The sequence below is a fragment of the Paramormyrops kingsleyae genome, chromosome 25 (assembly GCF_048594095.1).
Source record: "Paramormyrops kingsleyae isolate MSU_618 chromosome 25, PKINGS_0.4, whole genome shotgun sequence".
Lineage (NCBI taxonomy): Eukaryota > Metazoa > Chordata > Actinopteri > Osteoglossiformes > Mormyridae > Paramormyrops > Paramormyrops kingsleyae.
The window spans coordinates 19065117-19083439 of NC_132821.1; the positions used below are offsets into that span (position 1 = coordinate 19065117).

At 49.4% G+C, this 18323-nt stretch overlaps 2 protein-coding genes across 3 annotated transcripts in view; one reads left to right on the top strand and one right to left on the bottom strand.

Moving 5' to 3' along the window:
• The first annotated feature begins 1744 nt into the window (after positions 1-1744).
• Positions 1745-4472, top strand: helt (helt bHLH transcription factor). Its single transcript, XM_023830762.2, has 4 exons — positions 1745-2132; positions 2680-2784; positions 3130-3226; positions 3665-4472. The coding sequence occupies exons 1-4, from the start codon at positions 2106-2108 to the stop codon at positions 4141-4143; spliced, it is 708 nt and encodes a 235-aa protein (XP_023686530.1). The 5' UTR covers positions 1745-2105; the 3' UTR covers positions 4144-4472.
• Positions 4473-7179: 2707 nt separating this feature from the next.
• Positions 7180-18323, bottom strand: part of LOC111853628 (EF-hand calcium-binding domain-containing protein 6) — a 32043-nt gene continuing 20899 nt past the window's right edge. For both annotated transcript variants that reach the window (XM_023830760.2, XM_023830759.2), the window contains 6 exons: positions 12454-12559; positions 11741-11865; positions 8845-9088; positions 8591-8763; positions 8083-8233; positions 7180-7969 (listed from right to left, as the gene is read on the bottom strand). In XM_023830760.2, the coding sequence (XP_023686528.1) occupies positions 7670-7969; positions 8083-8233; positions 8591-8763; positions 8845-9088; positions 11741-11865; positions 12454-12559 (1099 nt within the window). In that variant the 3' untranslated portion in view covers positions 7180-7669. The remainder of the gene's footprint in view (positions 7970-8082; positions 8234-8590; positions 8764-8844; positions 9089-11740; positions 11866-12453; positions 12560-18323) is intronic.

Consider the following 18323-nt stretch of genomic DNA (forward strand, 5'->3'; position numbering starts at 1 on the left):
GAAGTAAAAAATTATATGCTTACCTCTGATATAAAAATAACACATAACGTTATCAAAAATCGACCGCTCATGTTTTGTTAATATCACCGGTGAGCTGATCCCGAAATAAACGAACGATATTGAATATATTTTAATTGAAACGTATAGAAAGTCGTTTGAACTGGCGAGGAAACGCGGGACATGGGGACGCTGTAGGTACGTCATTGCACGAGTATCCAAATGAGGGAAATTGAAATACAACAGACGACAAATTGTTCTTTTGTCAAGAAAAATAAGAATGTTAAATTATGTTAAAAGATATTACTGGTCAGCCGAAACATATATCCCACAAACCCAAGGCGCATTGCATTTTGTAATACTATTAAATTACAGACACCAAATTTGAAATGATATAGTAATACAATAAAACTGAATGAAATAAAATATTATAAAATCTGTTCGCCTTTCAAAACCCGCTTGTTATAAAACGTGGTAAATGCAACAATAAAAGTAATGGGATTTAAGGCTTTTGTCTCGCTCACTGATACTTTTCGTTCCTTGGTGTTGAAAAAAGTCCCCACCCTTTTTAGATGTCCCAGGAGCTTTTATGTTAAAAAGACTTCGCGTCTTTTATTTCTTTTCTTCGACATTGCACACACGATCTGTTTTATCACAACACGGCGAATCTTTTAAAGATTAAAACGTCTCTGATGAAAAAAAGCAGACGAGCAAACCGTTTTGGCGCATGAATCCAAGTCTGAAACTGTGGGACGGCGCGGACACAATAAACCTGTTGTTAACCTTGCTGTGAAAATATGTTTAAAAAAATAGGCGATTGTTGTATGAAATGTATTCAAGTATAAAATAATGCCCTTTGTTGGGAAAACTTGAGCAATGTGAGGGTACAAAAGTCCCCTGTGGCATTCGCCTGCTCCCTTTGTGATGTGTGCGCTTTGGCGTCTCCACTTGGCGCATTACCCAAGCCCTTTAAACGCGATTGTTTCTTTTTTTCTAATGACATTTACCGGATCAAAACATGCTGTTAATTCGATCAGAAAGCTTTACCCTTCACAACAATGCCAGAATAATTTCTCCCAAAGTTTGTTAAGTTGACCGAAATTAGGCAAATGAATAGGGGTCTCCAGGGTACCCCTCTCGCAGGTGACAGCGAATAATACACTTTCGGACCAGCTGCATTCTTCTTTATTTCTCCCTTTCTTTCACAGCATTATTAAAATTTAGGCCAATGAAACTATTCAGTCATTTCAATAGACATTTTCTTATAGGATAATAGGATACAAATTGAGCCTCTCTAGAAAGGAATCCAGTGGTGGGTGAACCTCGCGTGCCGGAGGCTGCTGGAGCCGCTGGCGGGTGAAGGAGAAGCCCGGGCGCGAGCCCCAGCCCCACACCTGCCGAGGTCTCGGACAAAATAAAGAACGTAAACAAAAAGCTTGCCATGTCTCATAAAAGATGGACGTGTCACCAAGTCGTGTGAGAAACCCTGAGAACAAACGAGGGGGGGACTCCATCTCCAAAAGATCTCCCTCGAACTTGGCGGAACAGCCTATTAAAGGCTTACTTAATTACTTTAATGATACTGGACAGGCCTTAAAACTCAGACAGTGCTTGGATGGAAGTTAAGGTCGCTTGCTGGGTTTTGTAAACAGGCGATCGTGTGAGAAACGCGAGCTGGGAAAAGGGAATTCTTTTTTCTGCGCCTTTGTTTTCTTGCGCGCGCTGCGCTCCGGAGGATCAGGCCGACTCAGCGCTCAGTTCACATTTCCCGCCTGGGTTGTTACTATGCAAATAATATTCTTAAAGTAATCACGTGTCTTTTGAAGGGCCACGTGGATTAACAAAGCAGTCCTGCCCCCTGCTAGCCCATGGCTTCAGGTTTTTTGCCATTTCTTTAACTGATCCTAAATGCACACATTTAGCAAAGGCCTCCCTTTAATCCTATGGAATAATTTAGGCTATGAATGCACGAGTCCCCTAAATGATCGCTTTATAAGGAGTAACGTTCAGTCCCGAACCGCAGAACATCTAGTTTACCACCAGTAGAACACACAGAACTGACTCCTGGTCAATATTTTTTTTTACTTTTTTGAATTTTGCACCAAATTATGGCATCTAAAATGAAGGAACGCAAGGTAAGATTTCCTCTCCCAGGAAAAAAAAAGAAAACGAAGGATTATCAGTAATTTTGAAATGCAGCACGCCAAGCATTTAGGCCTTCTTCTGGAACCAATATTAGGTGGATATAAACATAGATGTTCTATGATGACTGAAATTACGTAGTCAGTGGTACAGCATCGAGCTCGCTTCCGCGTGCCTAAGGGGCTTCCGCTTTCCAAAGGGTACGAATTGAGCTGCGAGTGTCTGTAACATCCACGGACATTTGCACACTGGTCACTCATGAGTGGACTGTAAGATTTCACTCTAATGGCCCGATGTTTTTGATCTATATAAAGCGAAGCGCGCAAACTGAAGTTTAGTTAGAAGTACTGCGCACCACAATCCAATGTCAACGTCAGCCGTCTGTAACTGCTACTGCTAGTCAGTTCCAACGTGTTCACTATCATTTAACATTAGAATAACTATACACATGTGCTGTTTCTCATGAATGGAGCATCAGATTATTGTTATTTTTTTCTCAGTTACACTGGCCATTCATTTCTGTGATTGTTTCCCCCCCAGAGAACGCCAGTTTCCCACAAAGTGATAGAGAAAAGAAGACGAGATCGCATCAATCGATGTCTTAACGAGTTGGGGAAAACGGTACCAATGGCCCTGGCAAAACAGGTATGGTTCAGTTGTTAAATACTAAGTCTTGAATGAATCCATGGCTGATGGTGCTGATTAATTTTATATATATATATATATATATATATATATATATATATATATATATATATATATATAAATAAAAGCATTCGGTAGTAGTTTATCATTCATTAATTCCTTTTTATTTTTATTAAATTTTTTATTAAGAGCAATAATCCCACTGCAGTGCCAACGCTTATTGAAGAATACCTGTGACTCGTGTATAACTCGGGCGCCAGAAATTTTATGTGATTATTTGAGCTGTTATGCTTTGATATTAGGTCTTTAACGTAGCCATTTGTTTTTCCCTTTCCTTACTGACAGAATTCCGGAAAGCTGGAGAAAGCGGAAATCTTGGAAATGACCGTTCAGTATTTGCGGGCTCTTCACTCTGCAGACTTTCCGCGGGGCAGGGAGAAAGGTGAGCTCATTCGTCCTAAATTTCTATGTAATATGTCTTTCTTCATCGTAGACGTCTACTAATTTGCTTTCGCGTACTGTTATATTAATATAACGCCAAGATCGGCTTTTTCAACACTGTAAGTGACACGAGTGAAGCGCGCCGTCATTTTGCGCATTTTGTTACGACTTTAACGATTTAATCGCTTTTCATTAAATTCTAGCAGGTTTCATGTCTAAGGTATATAAGGTGAATTTAAATGGTTTAAAATATTTTCCAATAACCTTATATCTGTAAATACAGAGGGCGGCAAATTTAAGACTTTATTTTTCAAAACGTAGCCACGTGTAAGTGCGTTTTCAAGCGCACCCAGACATGAAACGCGATTCGCGTGGGTTTAGGAAGCTAATCTGTGAACAAAATAACGCCGACTGACGCTGAGATCGCGCTTACTTGCAGGGGAGCTCCTGGCAGAGTTTGCCAATTACTTTCATTACGGCTACCACGAATGCATGAAGAACCTGGTTCACTACCTCACTACGGTGGAGAGGATGGAGACCAAAGACACAAAATACGCGCGGATCCTCGCCTTCCTGCAGTCCAAGTCCCGCGTCGTGGCAGAGCCCGTCTTCGGCTCGGCCGGTGCTCTGCCCGACCCCGCGGACTACCTGTGCCAGATGCACCCCACGTCGGACTCCCAAAGCCTCAGCCCCACCGAGTCGGTTTTCCAGCAGACGCCCCCAGGACACTTCTCTTGGCACGCATCGGCGCGCAGCCCTTCAATCGCCTACCCGCCGGTGCCATTGGGCAGCTCGGCACCGCAGCACGCCGGCTACCTGTCGCCGGTGCCAGGACTGGAGCACCACTACGTCAGCCTCATCGGGCACCCGCACGCGAACGCCTTCGCCCTCCACAGCGCGCAGCACGCAGCATTGTAAATAAAAATATATATTTGTATTTATATATGTGTAAGAAATATGCCCTGTAAAATGTAGTATAGATTTTAAATAATAAATCTTTTGTAAGAAAAGTGCTAAAATTATTATTTTTGTACTAATTTAATCCATTTTTATTAATGAATGCACTGGAAGGCATTGCCTTATATGCGCTCTAACGTGCTGGATAAGCGGCTGAATGATGAATGTTTGGATGATTATCGTCATCATCCCAAAACTCTGTTTAGACATTGTGTGGTTTCCAGTTGGATAAAGCTGAAAACTGATCTTCAGATTAAATGCATTAGACTCATGCTCTTAGCCTCTGTTTGCAATTTTTATTAGGGTATTTTGTGTAGTTAACTGAAAAATCAGTGAATTCGTCGGTTTTGCTTATTGCGTTTTAAGTGCGACTTTAAAGTCTATCACTACTATATCCGTGCTATAAAGGTAACCGAACAGATCCGAATCTGCACTCCGTTTAACCCATTACTATCACCGACACCAGTAACTCGGCAAAAACACCGAAACCACAGAACTGAAAACCAGGCAACTTGTTCTGACTTAGTCGTATTTATAAGTAGCGAATATATTGGAGGATTTATGAAAGAAGAAAAAAAAACAGATTAATATTTTTACACAATATGGAAAAACGTTAATGACATTCAACAGTACCTTAAAATTCAACACAAACAACGGCACTAACAGTAAAACGTCAACATATAGCGAACTAAATTATTCAAAATAATGTTTCCATTTTCCAAACACGCTTGCACTTTGCAGGGATGTGGGGGGTCCGGAGCCTATTCCGAAAACAAGAGGTGCAAAGCAGGGAATATCCCAGGACGGGGCACCAACTCATGGTAGATCACACTCAAATTCACGCATACGGACAATTTTCAAAGTCATACTTCATAACATTTACGTGGGACTTTGCAGAGGGTCCGTGTCCCGATTGCATACATTTTCTAAGTCTTCCCACGTTTCTCTCCACCTATATTTAAATAGAATGCAAATAAAAAAATCAGATTTGTCAGTACTTGGGCAAGCAGCCTTAATCCCTGTGTTTCAACAGAAAGGATCCGCAAAACATTGTTTACCGAGGTCATCTCCAAACGATCCCCACTTTGTAAATTTAAACAACCACAGCCCTCCCCCTAACCCGATCCCCGGGGACCCGCCTCCCGACCAGAGTTATCACAGCATAAGTTTAACTTCCTTTTTCTTCATTACCGATTCACTCAACACATGAGCTTCTTGTGATTTTGAGCCAGTGAGCGGCAATAACCGCAGTGCCGAACGAGAGACACGCGAAAAGATTTATATGAAAGTAAGTAAGGGGCGTGCATTAATCTGAATCGTGCTGTGATAATGAAGTGAATAGGTCAATACCACGTTTTGGGGGGTGAGGTTTCTGCGTATTATTTTTCAGTAAATGTTTGTCAGGATTACCAGTAAAATTTAGCAGCTATGGACACGGAAAAAACCCATAATCTTGCAGATGGAGAAAGATTTTTAGCCCACAACCTTTTGCAGGCGGTGACATTTCCATATATTTAGGCAAATTAGGCAGAGCATTCTTCCTATTAGCCAGGATTAAGGTCTGAAACGGGACGGCCACCTTTGGTAACATTCCGCTCATTTACATGTCATTTTACAAACTCTCAGTGATCCATGACAGTCTTTGTTTATCTAATGTTGGAAGCCGTGATTCTGCTCTTTAAACTGTACAGGATAAACCCGCCCTCGGACTTTACAATGGTACCAAAGAAAGGGCACTGATTTGGCCCCCCAACACCCTCTTTTGCCCATAAGAAAAATCCCTCCATCGAAAGGGACCCATTTTTCAAACTTCTGGCTAAAAGTTGAACCGGTGGCGAATAGTATGACTTTCCAAAAGATTAAAAATGTGTTAAGCCAGGAAGGAACAGAACCGCTGCAACTTTTGGCTGAAATGTGCTGCCCCTTGCCCACAATGCCCGAATTCACCCCCACCCCGTCCCTCTGCCGCATCTTTAAGTAAGTTGTATAGTATCAGTTTCCAAGAGAGAGCCAGCACAAAACAGTAAAAACTCGGAGTGGGTTTTGCCGGGGCTGTGCCATTGTGGCGGCTTTGAAAGGGGACAATCTCTGCTTCCTTGGGCTTCATCCTTGACTGGGCAAGAATAAATGTGATCACCCCCAGGAAATCAAAGGCCTCTGTTGCAACGAAGGAACAAAGCCAGTCATTGGAGCTCCAGGCCTCACTGGAGATCAGGGCTTCGCTGGTGATCAGCGCCTGAAGGAGCTCTAGGACTCACTGGAGATCAGGGCCCGAAGGAGTTTCAGGCCTCAGTGGAGATCAGGGCCTCACTGGAGATCAGCACCTAAAGGAGCTCCAGGACTCACTGGAGAACAGGTTCTGAAGGAGCTCCAGGCCTCACTGGAGATTAGGGCCTGAAGGAACTCCAGGCCTCACTGGAGATCAGGGTCTGATGGAGCTCCAGGCCACACTGGAGATCAGGGCTTAATGGAGCTCCAGGCCTTACTGCAGATCAGGATCTAAAGGAGCTCCAGGCCTCGGTGGAGCTCAGGGTCTCGCATCTCTTCTGGGCTAGGCTGTGGAGCCCGGTGTCCAGGCTGGTCATCCCTCCCTGTGCGTGGCTGTTCCTTGGCATTGCCAGGCAGAGTGGCACTCTCTCATTCACACGACATGTTCCCGCATGACAGCCCACGGTGCAGGTGTCCACGGGCGGGACAGCCACACAAATAATCCCTAATAGAGGGATGGGTGCAGGGTGGTGTTGCTGGGGGGTGGGGGCTCGCTGTGATACACAGATGGATACACTGACAATAATGAGATGAAAGCGGGGCCCGTGAAAGCGTCCACAGGCCCAGGATGCCTGAACACAGCGTTTAGTAATTAAAGAAAAACACTCAGCATGACACGAGAGACTCAGCAAGTGTATGCAGCGCAGGCGGACAGAAAGGCCATGCCACCGCCCATTGTCATGTAAAATATTTCTACAAACAAGCAGTGTTTACCACGCTGCTGAGGAAACAGCCCCACCCGCCCCCGCCCGACACAGCAAGGCCCTGAGCACCACTGCAGCGTGCAAAGATATTTACTGCATCCCTCGGTCTAGCATCTTCCTGTGTGACCACAAAAGTGAGCCAGGTTAATAGGCAGAAGGGAGCCAGACGGTAGCAGAAATGTGACCTGCCTGAGGGCCCCCAGGACCGGGCTAAGGAGCACTAAGGTTATGTTATACATGTACCTGAATTTAGATATATCTACACTAATGTATATCTAATGTTTACAAAGGTATCTGAATTTAGATATCTAAGGTTATACATGTATCAGGAATTACCCAGATAATTAAAATCGTATATCTTAGACTATATATGTATCTGAATTTAGACTGATATCTCCCTTCTCTCTTACCAGTTCTGGTAAAAGCAGACACTTACTGTAGTACACCTATAACCCAAACCATGTGAAAAGACCGATGGAAAGTTCCACGGAAATGGTACTGCAGCAGCATTCCAGCTACTCGCAGGTGGAGGTGCGGGTGGAGGTGTAGAGGGAGGTACAGGTGGAGGTGGAGTAGCTGGTGGCGGCGCTCCTGCATGCCCGCCACCCGCACGCCTCCCGCAGGAACCTGCTGTAGTCGACGAGCCCGCTGCCCCCCCGCTGGTACGGCGCCAGCGTGCCGGTCGCCTCCTCGTCGTCCCGGGCGACTCCGTGCAGCTTGAGGACAGCTCGGAATTCGGTGGTGGGCAGAAGGCCGCGTCCTGTGCCATCTAGCTTCCGGAAAGCTCTACGCAGTGCCCGAACCTCCCTCCGCTGCTGAGGGGTCCAGAGAGGTCAAAGGTCAGCCGGGAGGATACCACAGTAGGACAACCGGAGTTACCGAGACTCTGGGTTAGAGAGCCGTGCGGGACGTTAGTAGGTTTGCCCACCTTCAGCCTCGGGCCGGACCCCCGAGGGGTCTCCTCTGCCGGCGGACCCCCTGAGTCCTGGGAGGAGTGCAGGACGACAGCCATATTGGAGCCGCATGGGTGCCCCCTCTCTTGTGACGCAAACGGCTTCAGGAACTCCATGTAGGATACCCTGGGGTAAGGGACAGGTGACGCTCAATGTGCTCCACCCTCAGTGTGGGGAATATGGTGGGCTACACCCCAAGCCAAAGACGACCTGGGGCCCGTTTCACATTTATGACCATTAAACAGCCAGAAGACAGTACTTGTCTTTAATTGATAATAGCATGCTTGTTATCATTAGCATTGACTGGCACCGCTGGCTGCAGCAGGTCTTTGGGAGAGCGTTTCCCTGGAGCTGCAGGGCTACACCACCTGGGATGTGACCCTGAGGCATTGTGGGTTTGAGTCCTGCTCTGTGTCCTTTCCGGCGTCACCGGGTGCGGCTTCTGCCCCCAGCTCGGGTCCCAGGGCCGCCGGCACCACTCACCTACCGTCGCCGTTAATGTCAAACTTCTCTCCCAGGATGTCACATTCGTGCCGAGTGAGCTGGGAGCAGAGGTCTCTCAGGATGTGGCCAAACTCCTCCCGGCTGATGAACCCGGTCCTGTAAGGGTCTAGGTCCTCAAACTCACCCTGGAGGTCGTGGTGCAAGAGCTCGACCTGGATAGGTGAGGAAACACCACCCATGACCTCACTTGCCATGTCTCTCTAGCATTTCAGCGCCCCCACCCACCCCCATACCTTGGCCCGCACGTTGTCCGCCAGGATGTCATAGACAGCGTTCAGCTTCCTGGAGCGCCGCCGGCGGTCCGCGTCCCCCCACCGGGGGGGACTAACCTTGGCGTTGGGGAAGCAAGCTGACTTGGGGGAGTGGCCAAAGTGCCGCACGAAGTGCAGGAAGTCCAGCGTGTGGTCCCGGTTGGTGAGCAGCGTCCCCCAGAGGCGCCGGATTTCCCCCCGGCTCACTTCGGGCTGGATATTGAATCTGCCGGGGCGGGGGAGGGACGCGTAAAAGCCGGCAGATGAATGCCACTGCTGATAGGAAAGGGTGGGCCAGCCCTAGGCGCAACACCCCCCCCCCCCCCCCAGCAACAACGGCGGTAACAAAAAGCCTGGCGCGGTGCCACCCGCCCGGGACCGGGCTTCAGCCCAGTGCCGCCAATGGCAGCGATTAACGGCGGCGGGGGGTAAACAAAGACAGACGGAGCGTGCGCTGAGAGGCGCGGCCCACGAGCCTCTGCACGCCAGGCCTGCTGACAATATGGAGCTCTGCTTAATACCGCCTGAACCGCAGATGCTAAGGACAGAGAAGTGGCTCTTTGTTTTCCGGCGATCCCGCTACGTTCTGATTAGCTAACAGGCACTAATGTACGTGTCATATCGAAACGTTTACATTCAGATATAGGGCTCGCGCTATACCTTCGGGTCCGGAGCCTGAATTTCCCATGAATCCATTATGCGCCAAAAAGGGGCAGGTCTACGTTATGATCAACACATCAATGAACACTTTCATAACTAAAAATAGTAGTAATTTTGGCTTCATTGACAAAAGATTCAGCACAGTAAACATGATGAACAAAAATCAGGGATGTCAGCAGATTTCTAATCAGACCGCAGATAACAGATAAACGTCTGCGCTGCCCAGTGATGGCATCCGGCAGCCGGAAGGTTCTGGCATGCGTGTGGAGGAGCCGCAGGGCCCAGTGCAGTTGCGTGATTAAGCCTGTTGACGTCACTAATCCTCTGGATGCCTCTCCCTCAGAGGGCGTACCTTACTGGGCTTGGCACGGGACCTGGTGTGCTTCCCGGGGACCGGGGCCTGATTATGCAAATCGTGTGGGACGTCCCATTCAAGCATGGTTTGTATTTGGGGCAGGGACCAAAATATTCGAGCCAGAAATGAATAGAGAGATAAAGCGGAATAAATGGAGAAAAGGGTGAAAAGAAGCCTCAGACAGAGCGGCTATCTCTCAGGGCCCTGCATCTCTCCGCTCGCGCTTATTTACAGAGATGCAGGGCGCCGCGGGGGCCCAGCACGGTGCTGCGGCCATGGCAACGGGGCCCCGGGGAGGCGGCCCCAGGAAGAGGAAGAGCAGCACACTGAGCGCTTTGTTAGTCATGGGAAAGCGCCAGGGTCACTGTATCCGCGGCTTTTCCCGGGAAACGGACACGGGGCCCCGCCCAGCCCATCGCCGTCAGATGCCATGTGGACACGCCGGGACAAGCCGCGCACTTACGGTGTGAGCATACCGGCGCGTCATTCAGGACGGATGCCTTCACTGGTCTATTCGGAGATCATTTAAGCAATAACATATGAGAAGGAGTGCGGTTGTACTGCAAAATATCACGGCTGTGAATCGGTCGTACAACCACAGCCGTGATATATTGGAGTACAATCACACTCCTTATTGTATGTTATTGCTTTTATACAACAGTTCATCAAGTAGCATTTATAACAGTAATATCAGTAACAGTAATAAGATACAGCAGATTTTGCTTGTTTATTTACACATTTACGGGCCTCCGCAAACAAAAATAGTTTCCGTATCGTCAGCAAAAGTGGGACGGACAATTGCGTCCAAACCTTCCGCAAACCCGGAAAATTCAGTCCATATATAGTTTAGTCTAATATCGCCAGTGCCAGCAGTGAAACAACAGGCCGACTTATTAGAGGAATAACTTTGAATCGTAAATTAAAATTGTGCCGCTGGTCTAATAAATAAAGTACTGCGGCACTAGAGTTGGGGTTAGGGTTGGGGTTAGGGTTAGGGTTAGGGTGCCAAAAGCCTCCAAGCGGGAATCAGCCCATCAGCAGCTCCGTGTTGGTGGAAATGAGACTTATGTGATGGTTTTTAGACACACCTGTAAAGCGGTGTGATACAGCCCATGTGATACAGCCCATGTGATACAGCCCATGTGATACAGCCCATGTGATACAGCCCATGTGACATGTCCGAGTGCCGTTACAGTTACACTCTGATAACCGCACTCACAGAACGCCCCTTTTCAGATCAGATTTCTTGGGTGGAACAAACTGTTGTATAATACAGTTAAAATGCTGATAAGTTATTCACTTTCGATATTTGCCTATTTACCTTCACAGTCTTTTACTATTGGTTCTGGTCCACTGACACATTCAGACAGGGCAGATGAAATTAACAATAAGTGAAATTCTTTAGAAACCAAATTTATGGTTGAGTTCAGCAATTTGCATCAATTATGATTCACCTGTGGAGAGAAAATCCACTTACCTTCCGCTGATGTGAGCCCAGTGACATGGGAACCCTCTACCACACTCTGCTGGTATTACTGAGCTTAATGCCATTTCATCTAAACATCAGTCATTAAAACCTGTATGTCTGCAAAAGGTTAGGGCTGGGTAGGGGTTAAGGTTGTCATGTTGTGATTAGAGTTTTCCCCATAGAAATGAATGGAAGGTCCCCACAAAGAGTGAGAGGTCTGTGTGCGTGTGGGTGTGTGTGTGTTTGTGTATGTATGTGTGTGTGTGTGTGTGTGTGTGTGTGTATGTGTATGTGTGTGTATGTGTGTGTATGTGTGTCTTGTGAAAGACCAGCATGGTGGCCTGGGTGTCAGCCAGTGTTGAGTCCTGCCTCTCCATGCTCATAAAGGGACTCACTTCCGGAGCAGCTGAAACATGGTTTCCTGGCTCATGCGTCGGGTGTTTGCCGCGTCCATCTGCTCGTAAGATCCTTGCAGCGCCTGGAAATCCTGTCTGATCAGGTTCTTAATGATCCTGAACAGCTGATGGAACATGGAGGAAGCCAGTGGTCAGACAGACAAACCAGGCCAGACAGACAAACCAGGGACCAGACAGACAAACCAGGCCAGACAGACAAACCAGGGACCAGACAGACAAACCAGGCCAGACAGACAAACCAGGGGCCAGACAGACAAACCAGGGACCAGACAGACAAACCAGGTCAGACAGACACGCCAGGCCAGACAGACAAACCAGGTCAGACAGACACGCCAGGCCAGACAGACAAACCAGGGACCAGACAGACAAACCAGGCCAGACAGACAAACCAGTGGTCAGACAGACAAACCAGGGGCCAGACAGACAAACCAGGCCAGACAGACACGCCAGCTTACCTTTGTAATTAATCAATGCTAATTAATAGACTATTAACCACTGATTTAAATCTGGATGAAAGTTTATTGAAGACTGATGGATGGAACATATAATCTTAATGTCTTCGGTGTACGTACACGTCTCCAGACTACAGCTTCTAATTTAAGGTGTTCCTGAAGTATCTCCTTGCTGAGGCGAATGAGAGCGCCCCCCCCCCCTGCTGAGCACGCCCACGGGGGGGCAGGGGTTTGCTTTACCTCAGCGTTACTCCTATCTTGGCCCACCTCCCTTGGCTCCTCCCGGGCCGCCTCCTGGCTCTCGCCCACCTTGGCCTGGGGTTCAAAGAGACTCGCTGCTCCACCCCTGAATTGTCAGGAGATAAAGACGAAGGGGAAGTCACCCATGGGTTACTGGGACAGTGGAAAAGAGAGGGAGGCCTGGGGCCTGCGGTCACATGACCCAGCTCCACGCCACACCACGCCACGCCTGAGTGTGCTAACCCGCACACAGATAGCAGAGGGTGGGGTGGCTAAGGAGCTTTCTGCGGGGCTCAGGGTCCCGGGATCAGCAGGCATCGAACCCCCGACGTCCAGCTCGACCTGAAGGGGCACAAATGGCATCACAAACACTCTTTTCTTGTGCTCCAGTCGAGGGGGGGGGGTCTCAGCCAGGCAGTCTTCGCCTTTGTGCCGGTGTCGGGGGCCAGGGGGGAAGAGAGTCTAGGAGACACTTTTCAGCCCCTTTGGAGAGGGAAGGCTCAGGGCTAAGGAACAGCCCGGGTTTTAAAGGTCAGCACCGGGGTCACAGGGAACCAATCAGGCGAAAATGATGCGAACATCAGCCTGACAGCGAGCAGAGGGCTGAGGACTTCATCTGAACAGGCCGACAGCGTGAGAGTGACAGAGCGTATGAGAGAGAGTGTGAGAGTATGAGAGTGAGACTGTGAGAGAGTATGTGAGACAGTGTGAGAAAGTGAGAGAGAATGACAGTGTGAGAGAGAGTTCCAGAAAGTGAGAGAGAATGAGTGTGTGTGAGAGAATGTGAGTGTGAGACTGAGAGTGAGTGTGAAAGTGTGACAGAGAGTGCGGAAGAGTGAGAGTGTGAGAAAATGAGAGAGAATGTCAGAAACTGAGAGTATGAGATTGTGACAGTGTCTGTGTGAGAGTATGACTGAAAATGAGTGTGTGGATTAGGAGTGTGTAAGGGAGTGTGTATGTATGTAAGTTAGTGTAAGTGTGTGCAAGATGTAAATGATGTAAATGTATGCGTGTAAGGGAGTGTGTGAATTTGTGTAATGTATGCCAGTGTGTGTAAGGGAGTGTGTTTAAAGTGAAGTGCGTGTGAATGAGTGTGATTATATTTCAAGTGGGAAGCAAGTACATTCTCTCCACAATATGAAGATGACGGAAATGGCCAATGTGAGGAAGAGCGTGGACATTTTCAGCACCGTTTGGGGCGGAGCGTGGCAGAGAGCGGAGCGTGGAGCGTGGCGGAGAGCGGAGCGGGTCGGGCATCCCGGGAGTGCACAGGCAGAGTTTAACATTCAGCGCGGCCTCTTTTCAGACAGGCTCATCCATTTAATGAGAAAGGGACAGAAAGGGGAATTAGCAAATGAATGCTAATGGCTACATGTGGAATAATCCCTGATTAGCAGAGGCAGAAAGTGGCTCGGCCCTATCCCCCCTGAGCCGGGCTTATTTCTCCCCTGAGGGCCCTGAGGGCCTGGGCTCCATCCCTCTCTTGCCACCCTGAAATCGGAACCCGACCTGGGCTGGGAACGCCAGATGCAAACCTGGAGATCCCAATGGGGTGTTTAGGTTAAAGTCCCCAGAAGGATCCAACGATGCCACTGAATCCTCAGCACATAAGAGAGCCTGTAGGGGGCGACACCAAAGCCAGATGTCCGCCTTCACTGTGAAATCCGGTTTGCACTCTTTGCACTAATTACACAGCTGGCCAATTACAATAATTAGAATAATAATTAGATGACTAGATAATTAACCCTGAGGATTCAGCCTGACAGTCAGGGCACAGGAGCACGACACCAGCAAGGTTTGATGCCCCCCTCCCCCCTGGGCCGGTTGGGGGCGGGGGGGGCAGGCAGCCCTCAGGCTCTCTCAGCGGGGTTCCCGTGTCGGACAGCACAGTGCACAGCGGGAATCGGCCAGTCCACGAGTTATGGGGCGGGGCGGGGGCACAAAGCAGGGACGTCTGACCCACCACCCCCCCCCCCTTTCCGTGGGACACCACCCTGCCCATCTCCCTGAGGGACTCAGCAAAGGTGCCCCCTGCAGTATACCCATGGTCGTAGGATCCCACAGGAATATCTCTCTGCTAGTTGGAAGGGGCTGGGGGGGGGGGGATTCTACTGCCCCCTAGGAGGGCGTTAAGGAGACCCCCTCAACAGAGTGACACCCACTGGGGCTAAAACTAGGGACCCATTTAAAAAAAAAAAAAAAAAAACAATCCTTGTGAAAAAAGCACGTAAAAGCCAGAGGGTGCATGTGGGGATGGAATTAAGCCTTTTTGTGGTGGGGGGGGGGGGGGGCTCTAAAGGGGCTGACTCCCCCGAAGAGCAACGCGTCAGTGGAGGGAAGTGAAAGGGATCAGACAGGGGGAGATTTAAGGTGGACTGACAAGAGGTCCAGAACCGGGCCGCCCAGCTAATTGGCCCACCTCACTGAGGCCTACCCCGCCCCCACACTGCCAGCCCCGCCCCACCCAGCTGATACGCACATAACTCAGGGGATGTGTAGCGGCCCGGGATTGGGTTTTGCGCTGCCAGCCCAAACGGGGTGGGGGCAGGGCTCCAGGCCGGCCCGCTTTCCATGGAAGCATTTTGAGATTCCTCCCGTGTATGGCGGACGAGGTCAAAGTTCCGGTGACACACACAACGGGAAAGGCGGCAGGCGGGGCCACTGTCACAATCGCTAAGCCGGCCCAATCAGATCAGGCTGCTCCCTCAATGGCGCTCCAGCACAGAGCTCTACAATGCGACACGCAACAAAGGCTAGGCCACCACCAGTCCAACGGCAACAGTCCCGAAAATAAGGTCAAAATGAACCTTTCGAACCTAGGACTCTGGAGAGCAGGAAACATCTAAGTGTGTCAATCCCAAGGGCTTCTCAGCACACAATGCTATAAGAGGGCTGTACTTTTACTTTTGGTCAAAACACCTCGCTGACAATACAAAACATATCATATTCCGTCTAATGCAGGTCAGCAGCTGCCGTTTGGCTGAAATGCATCTAGTCGTCTTGGGTCTTTTTGTCATATTATTTTAATGATAACAGGACAAACATAATGACACCTTTGTTCAAACAGGTGCCACCTCTCTGGCTGCCTGGTGCCCTCGCCAGGGGCTCCCAGGAGACACCGGTGAGCTGCCAGCCGCGTCGGGCCCCGCCGGCTTACCGCGAGGATTCTGGTTCACTGAGCAGGCCTGCCTTCACCACGCCCCCCACTCTAAATATTTATTTTAAGGGGAGAGTCTGGGGAAGCGGCCAGCTGGAGAAGACGGGCCGGGCCGCAGCCGAAGACAGGCCAGTGGAAAATCCCAGAACTAGGTGCCGTGTCCTCTGGATCATAGTGGGATTCTGGCCGGTCACTGGGGCCGGGTATTTGGGGCATGGATGTCCATATGGTTCTGGATCTGCCGATTCCATTTGGAGCTCCCTCCAGAAGCATCAATGGTATTCAGGCGACTGATTGAGTCACATTTTCTGTTTTTTTTTTTAACAACTGCACCCCCAGCAAAAAATAACAAAAACCAGCAACAAACAGGACTGGAAAAAGACCCAGTCAAATGAAAGTAGGCTGGGTGGACAGAGCAAAGTTAATAGGTGCTCATTATATTTTTCTATTTTTACATTGAAAACTGTATTGTTGTCCACTAATCTGCCGAACGTCTGGGGGGGGGGTGCTGATGGCAAGGAAAGCCCCCATGAATGGGGAAGACGTTGGCCAGGGCTGGACAGACAGGGCTGAGGGGGAGCCACGGATAAACATGGAAGTGTAGAATGGATGCTTTTTTTTCAGCGTTGTGTTGGTTTGGGTGCTGGGGGGCCGGTTTTGAGTTGACTGTTGTTTGTATCTGTTTTCCAAGGAGCTGATCCCCCCCCCCCCCCGGAGCTGGGATTCTCCTGCGCTCGCCCCCCCTTACAGCTGCGCTGAGCGGATTAGCCAGCACATCCACAAGGCAACATTACACAAGTAGCCCTTTGAACAAAAGTCATGGATACTATTAATGATATGGTAATCCTTAATGGAGCTACCGCCCAGTAGTGATTAAACCGACATGGGAAGAATATCCAGGAAAGTCCGCGGCCGGGCCACGGCGACACTGCCGCCATTGTCGGGGGGGAGGTCCACCGCACAGCCACTTGTGATTGGGGTGTCTCTGCCGTTACTGTCTCTCCGCCCACGCCGGCAATGAATGAGAAATTAAAATGGACGGCGGTGGGTGGCAGATCAGCCAAAGATGCCCCCCTGGGTTCCCACAGTGATCTGTGAGAGCACCAGCACCGGCCCTGCAGACTCCCCCCCCCCTCCCCAGGGCGGCGTGCTCAGATACCCCCAGGCCGACCCACGCCGGGACCACACAGGCACCACAGAAGGATGACACCCACCGGCCACGCCGGTCCTAGTCAGATTCTAAGGGAAGAGAGGCCAGAGTGGGAGAGATGGAAGACATTGGGGTGGTTAACCTCCAAAACAACGGCCCCCCCACCCAGCTGCCCCGTATCTGAGGCATTACACCGTAGCACAGCTCTAAAAATGTGCACCCATAATGACCACATTGTCGATGGGCCTGCTGGCTCAAAGGCACAGAGCACCCAGCCGCCACCCAACCCCCTCCAGCCCCAAGAGGGAATTTGCTCATTTTCACGACCATCAACTGGGGGGGGGGGGGGGAATTACATGCCTTTGCTGGGAATTTTCCCCGAAATAAACGAAAGTGAAGCAGAATCTGGTCCATGTGACAGTGTCCGTCAGAGAGGTGTTCCAAGATAGCTGGAGACCTTTTGACTAATATGTCAATGTCGGTGGAGGGGGGGCAGAGGCCACAATGCGCCCCCCCCCCCCCCCCCCGACTGACACAGGGGGTGCTGCAATTGAGGCTGGTTTAGGGTCTCACTGTTTCCTTCTTTTTTCAAACCTAGACAGCAGAACAGTTTGATTAGCGCAATGCTAAGTCCCCGGTGTTGCCCATTCTCCCCTTTCACGAGCCTTGGTGGCTGCGCTTTCCTCCCTGTTGCTATTACAAAATCCCCATTCAGAGTAACCCTTGTCACCTGTCAGCTAAGCCAGCCTGCTTCTCTAGGTCTTTATCCCCTGTGCACACTGAGACTGACACTCACCCACCCAGCCACCCGGCCTGTCCTGGCCACACTCAGCCACAGATAAACACACAAACAGGCACAGCCACACACACAGGCCGGGCCAGTCGTTACAGAAGCCCTTTAAAATTCATTACCCTGTAGCTGACTGAGAAAGGTTTACACAGCCACTGGATTTGTGGGCCATTCATAAACTAACCCTGGGAGAAAATAAGCGCTTTGTGAAAGTAATGCGGTTGGGGATAGAGAGGGAGCTAACTGGGCTGACAGAAGCAGGGCTTTGAGGGTAACAGCCAGGGTGATAATAGCAAGAATGATTAGAATAATAACCATAATAATTAGGGCAGTCACCACGCTGTGAAGAGCTGTGGCTGCTAATATAAAACAACACAAGGAAGCTCACACGCTATGAGTTTCTCTGTTACTTTCTTTAGTTTGTACATTTAGTTTTCTGCAAATTTGGGTTCACCTTCATAATGCCTTTATAATGCATTCATAGAACATTCAGTGCACCTTCATAATGCATTCATAGAACATTCAGTGCAGCTTTATAATGCATTCATAAAATATTCAGTGCACCTTCATAATGCATTCATAGAACATTCTGTGCACCTTCATAATGCATGCACAAGCAGCCTGTTGTTATGATCGCGGGGAAAGACGAGGCACGAAGGAGAGAATCCACAGGCAACGGGTTTATTCAGGGAAACACGGGGCAGACGGCGACGAACTAACATCAATGACGGACACCCAACTAAGGAAGACGTGGACTAATATACATGAAACAA

Bases quoted from the DNA above. Each gene is read 5' to 3' on its own strand.
- helt (XM_023830762.2), top strand. From the start codon at position 2,106: ATGGCATCTAAAATGAAGGAACGCAAG. The intron at 2,785-3,129 runs GTATGGTTCAGT...CCTTACTGACAG, and splicing joins CAATGGCCCTGGCAAAACAG to AATTCCGGAAAGCTGGAGAA. The intron at 3,227-3,664 runs GTGAGCTCATTC...GCTTACTTGCAG, and splicing joins TCCGCGGGGCAGGGAGAAAG to GGGAGCTCCTGGCAGAGTTT.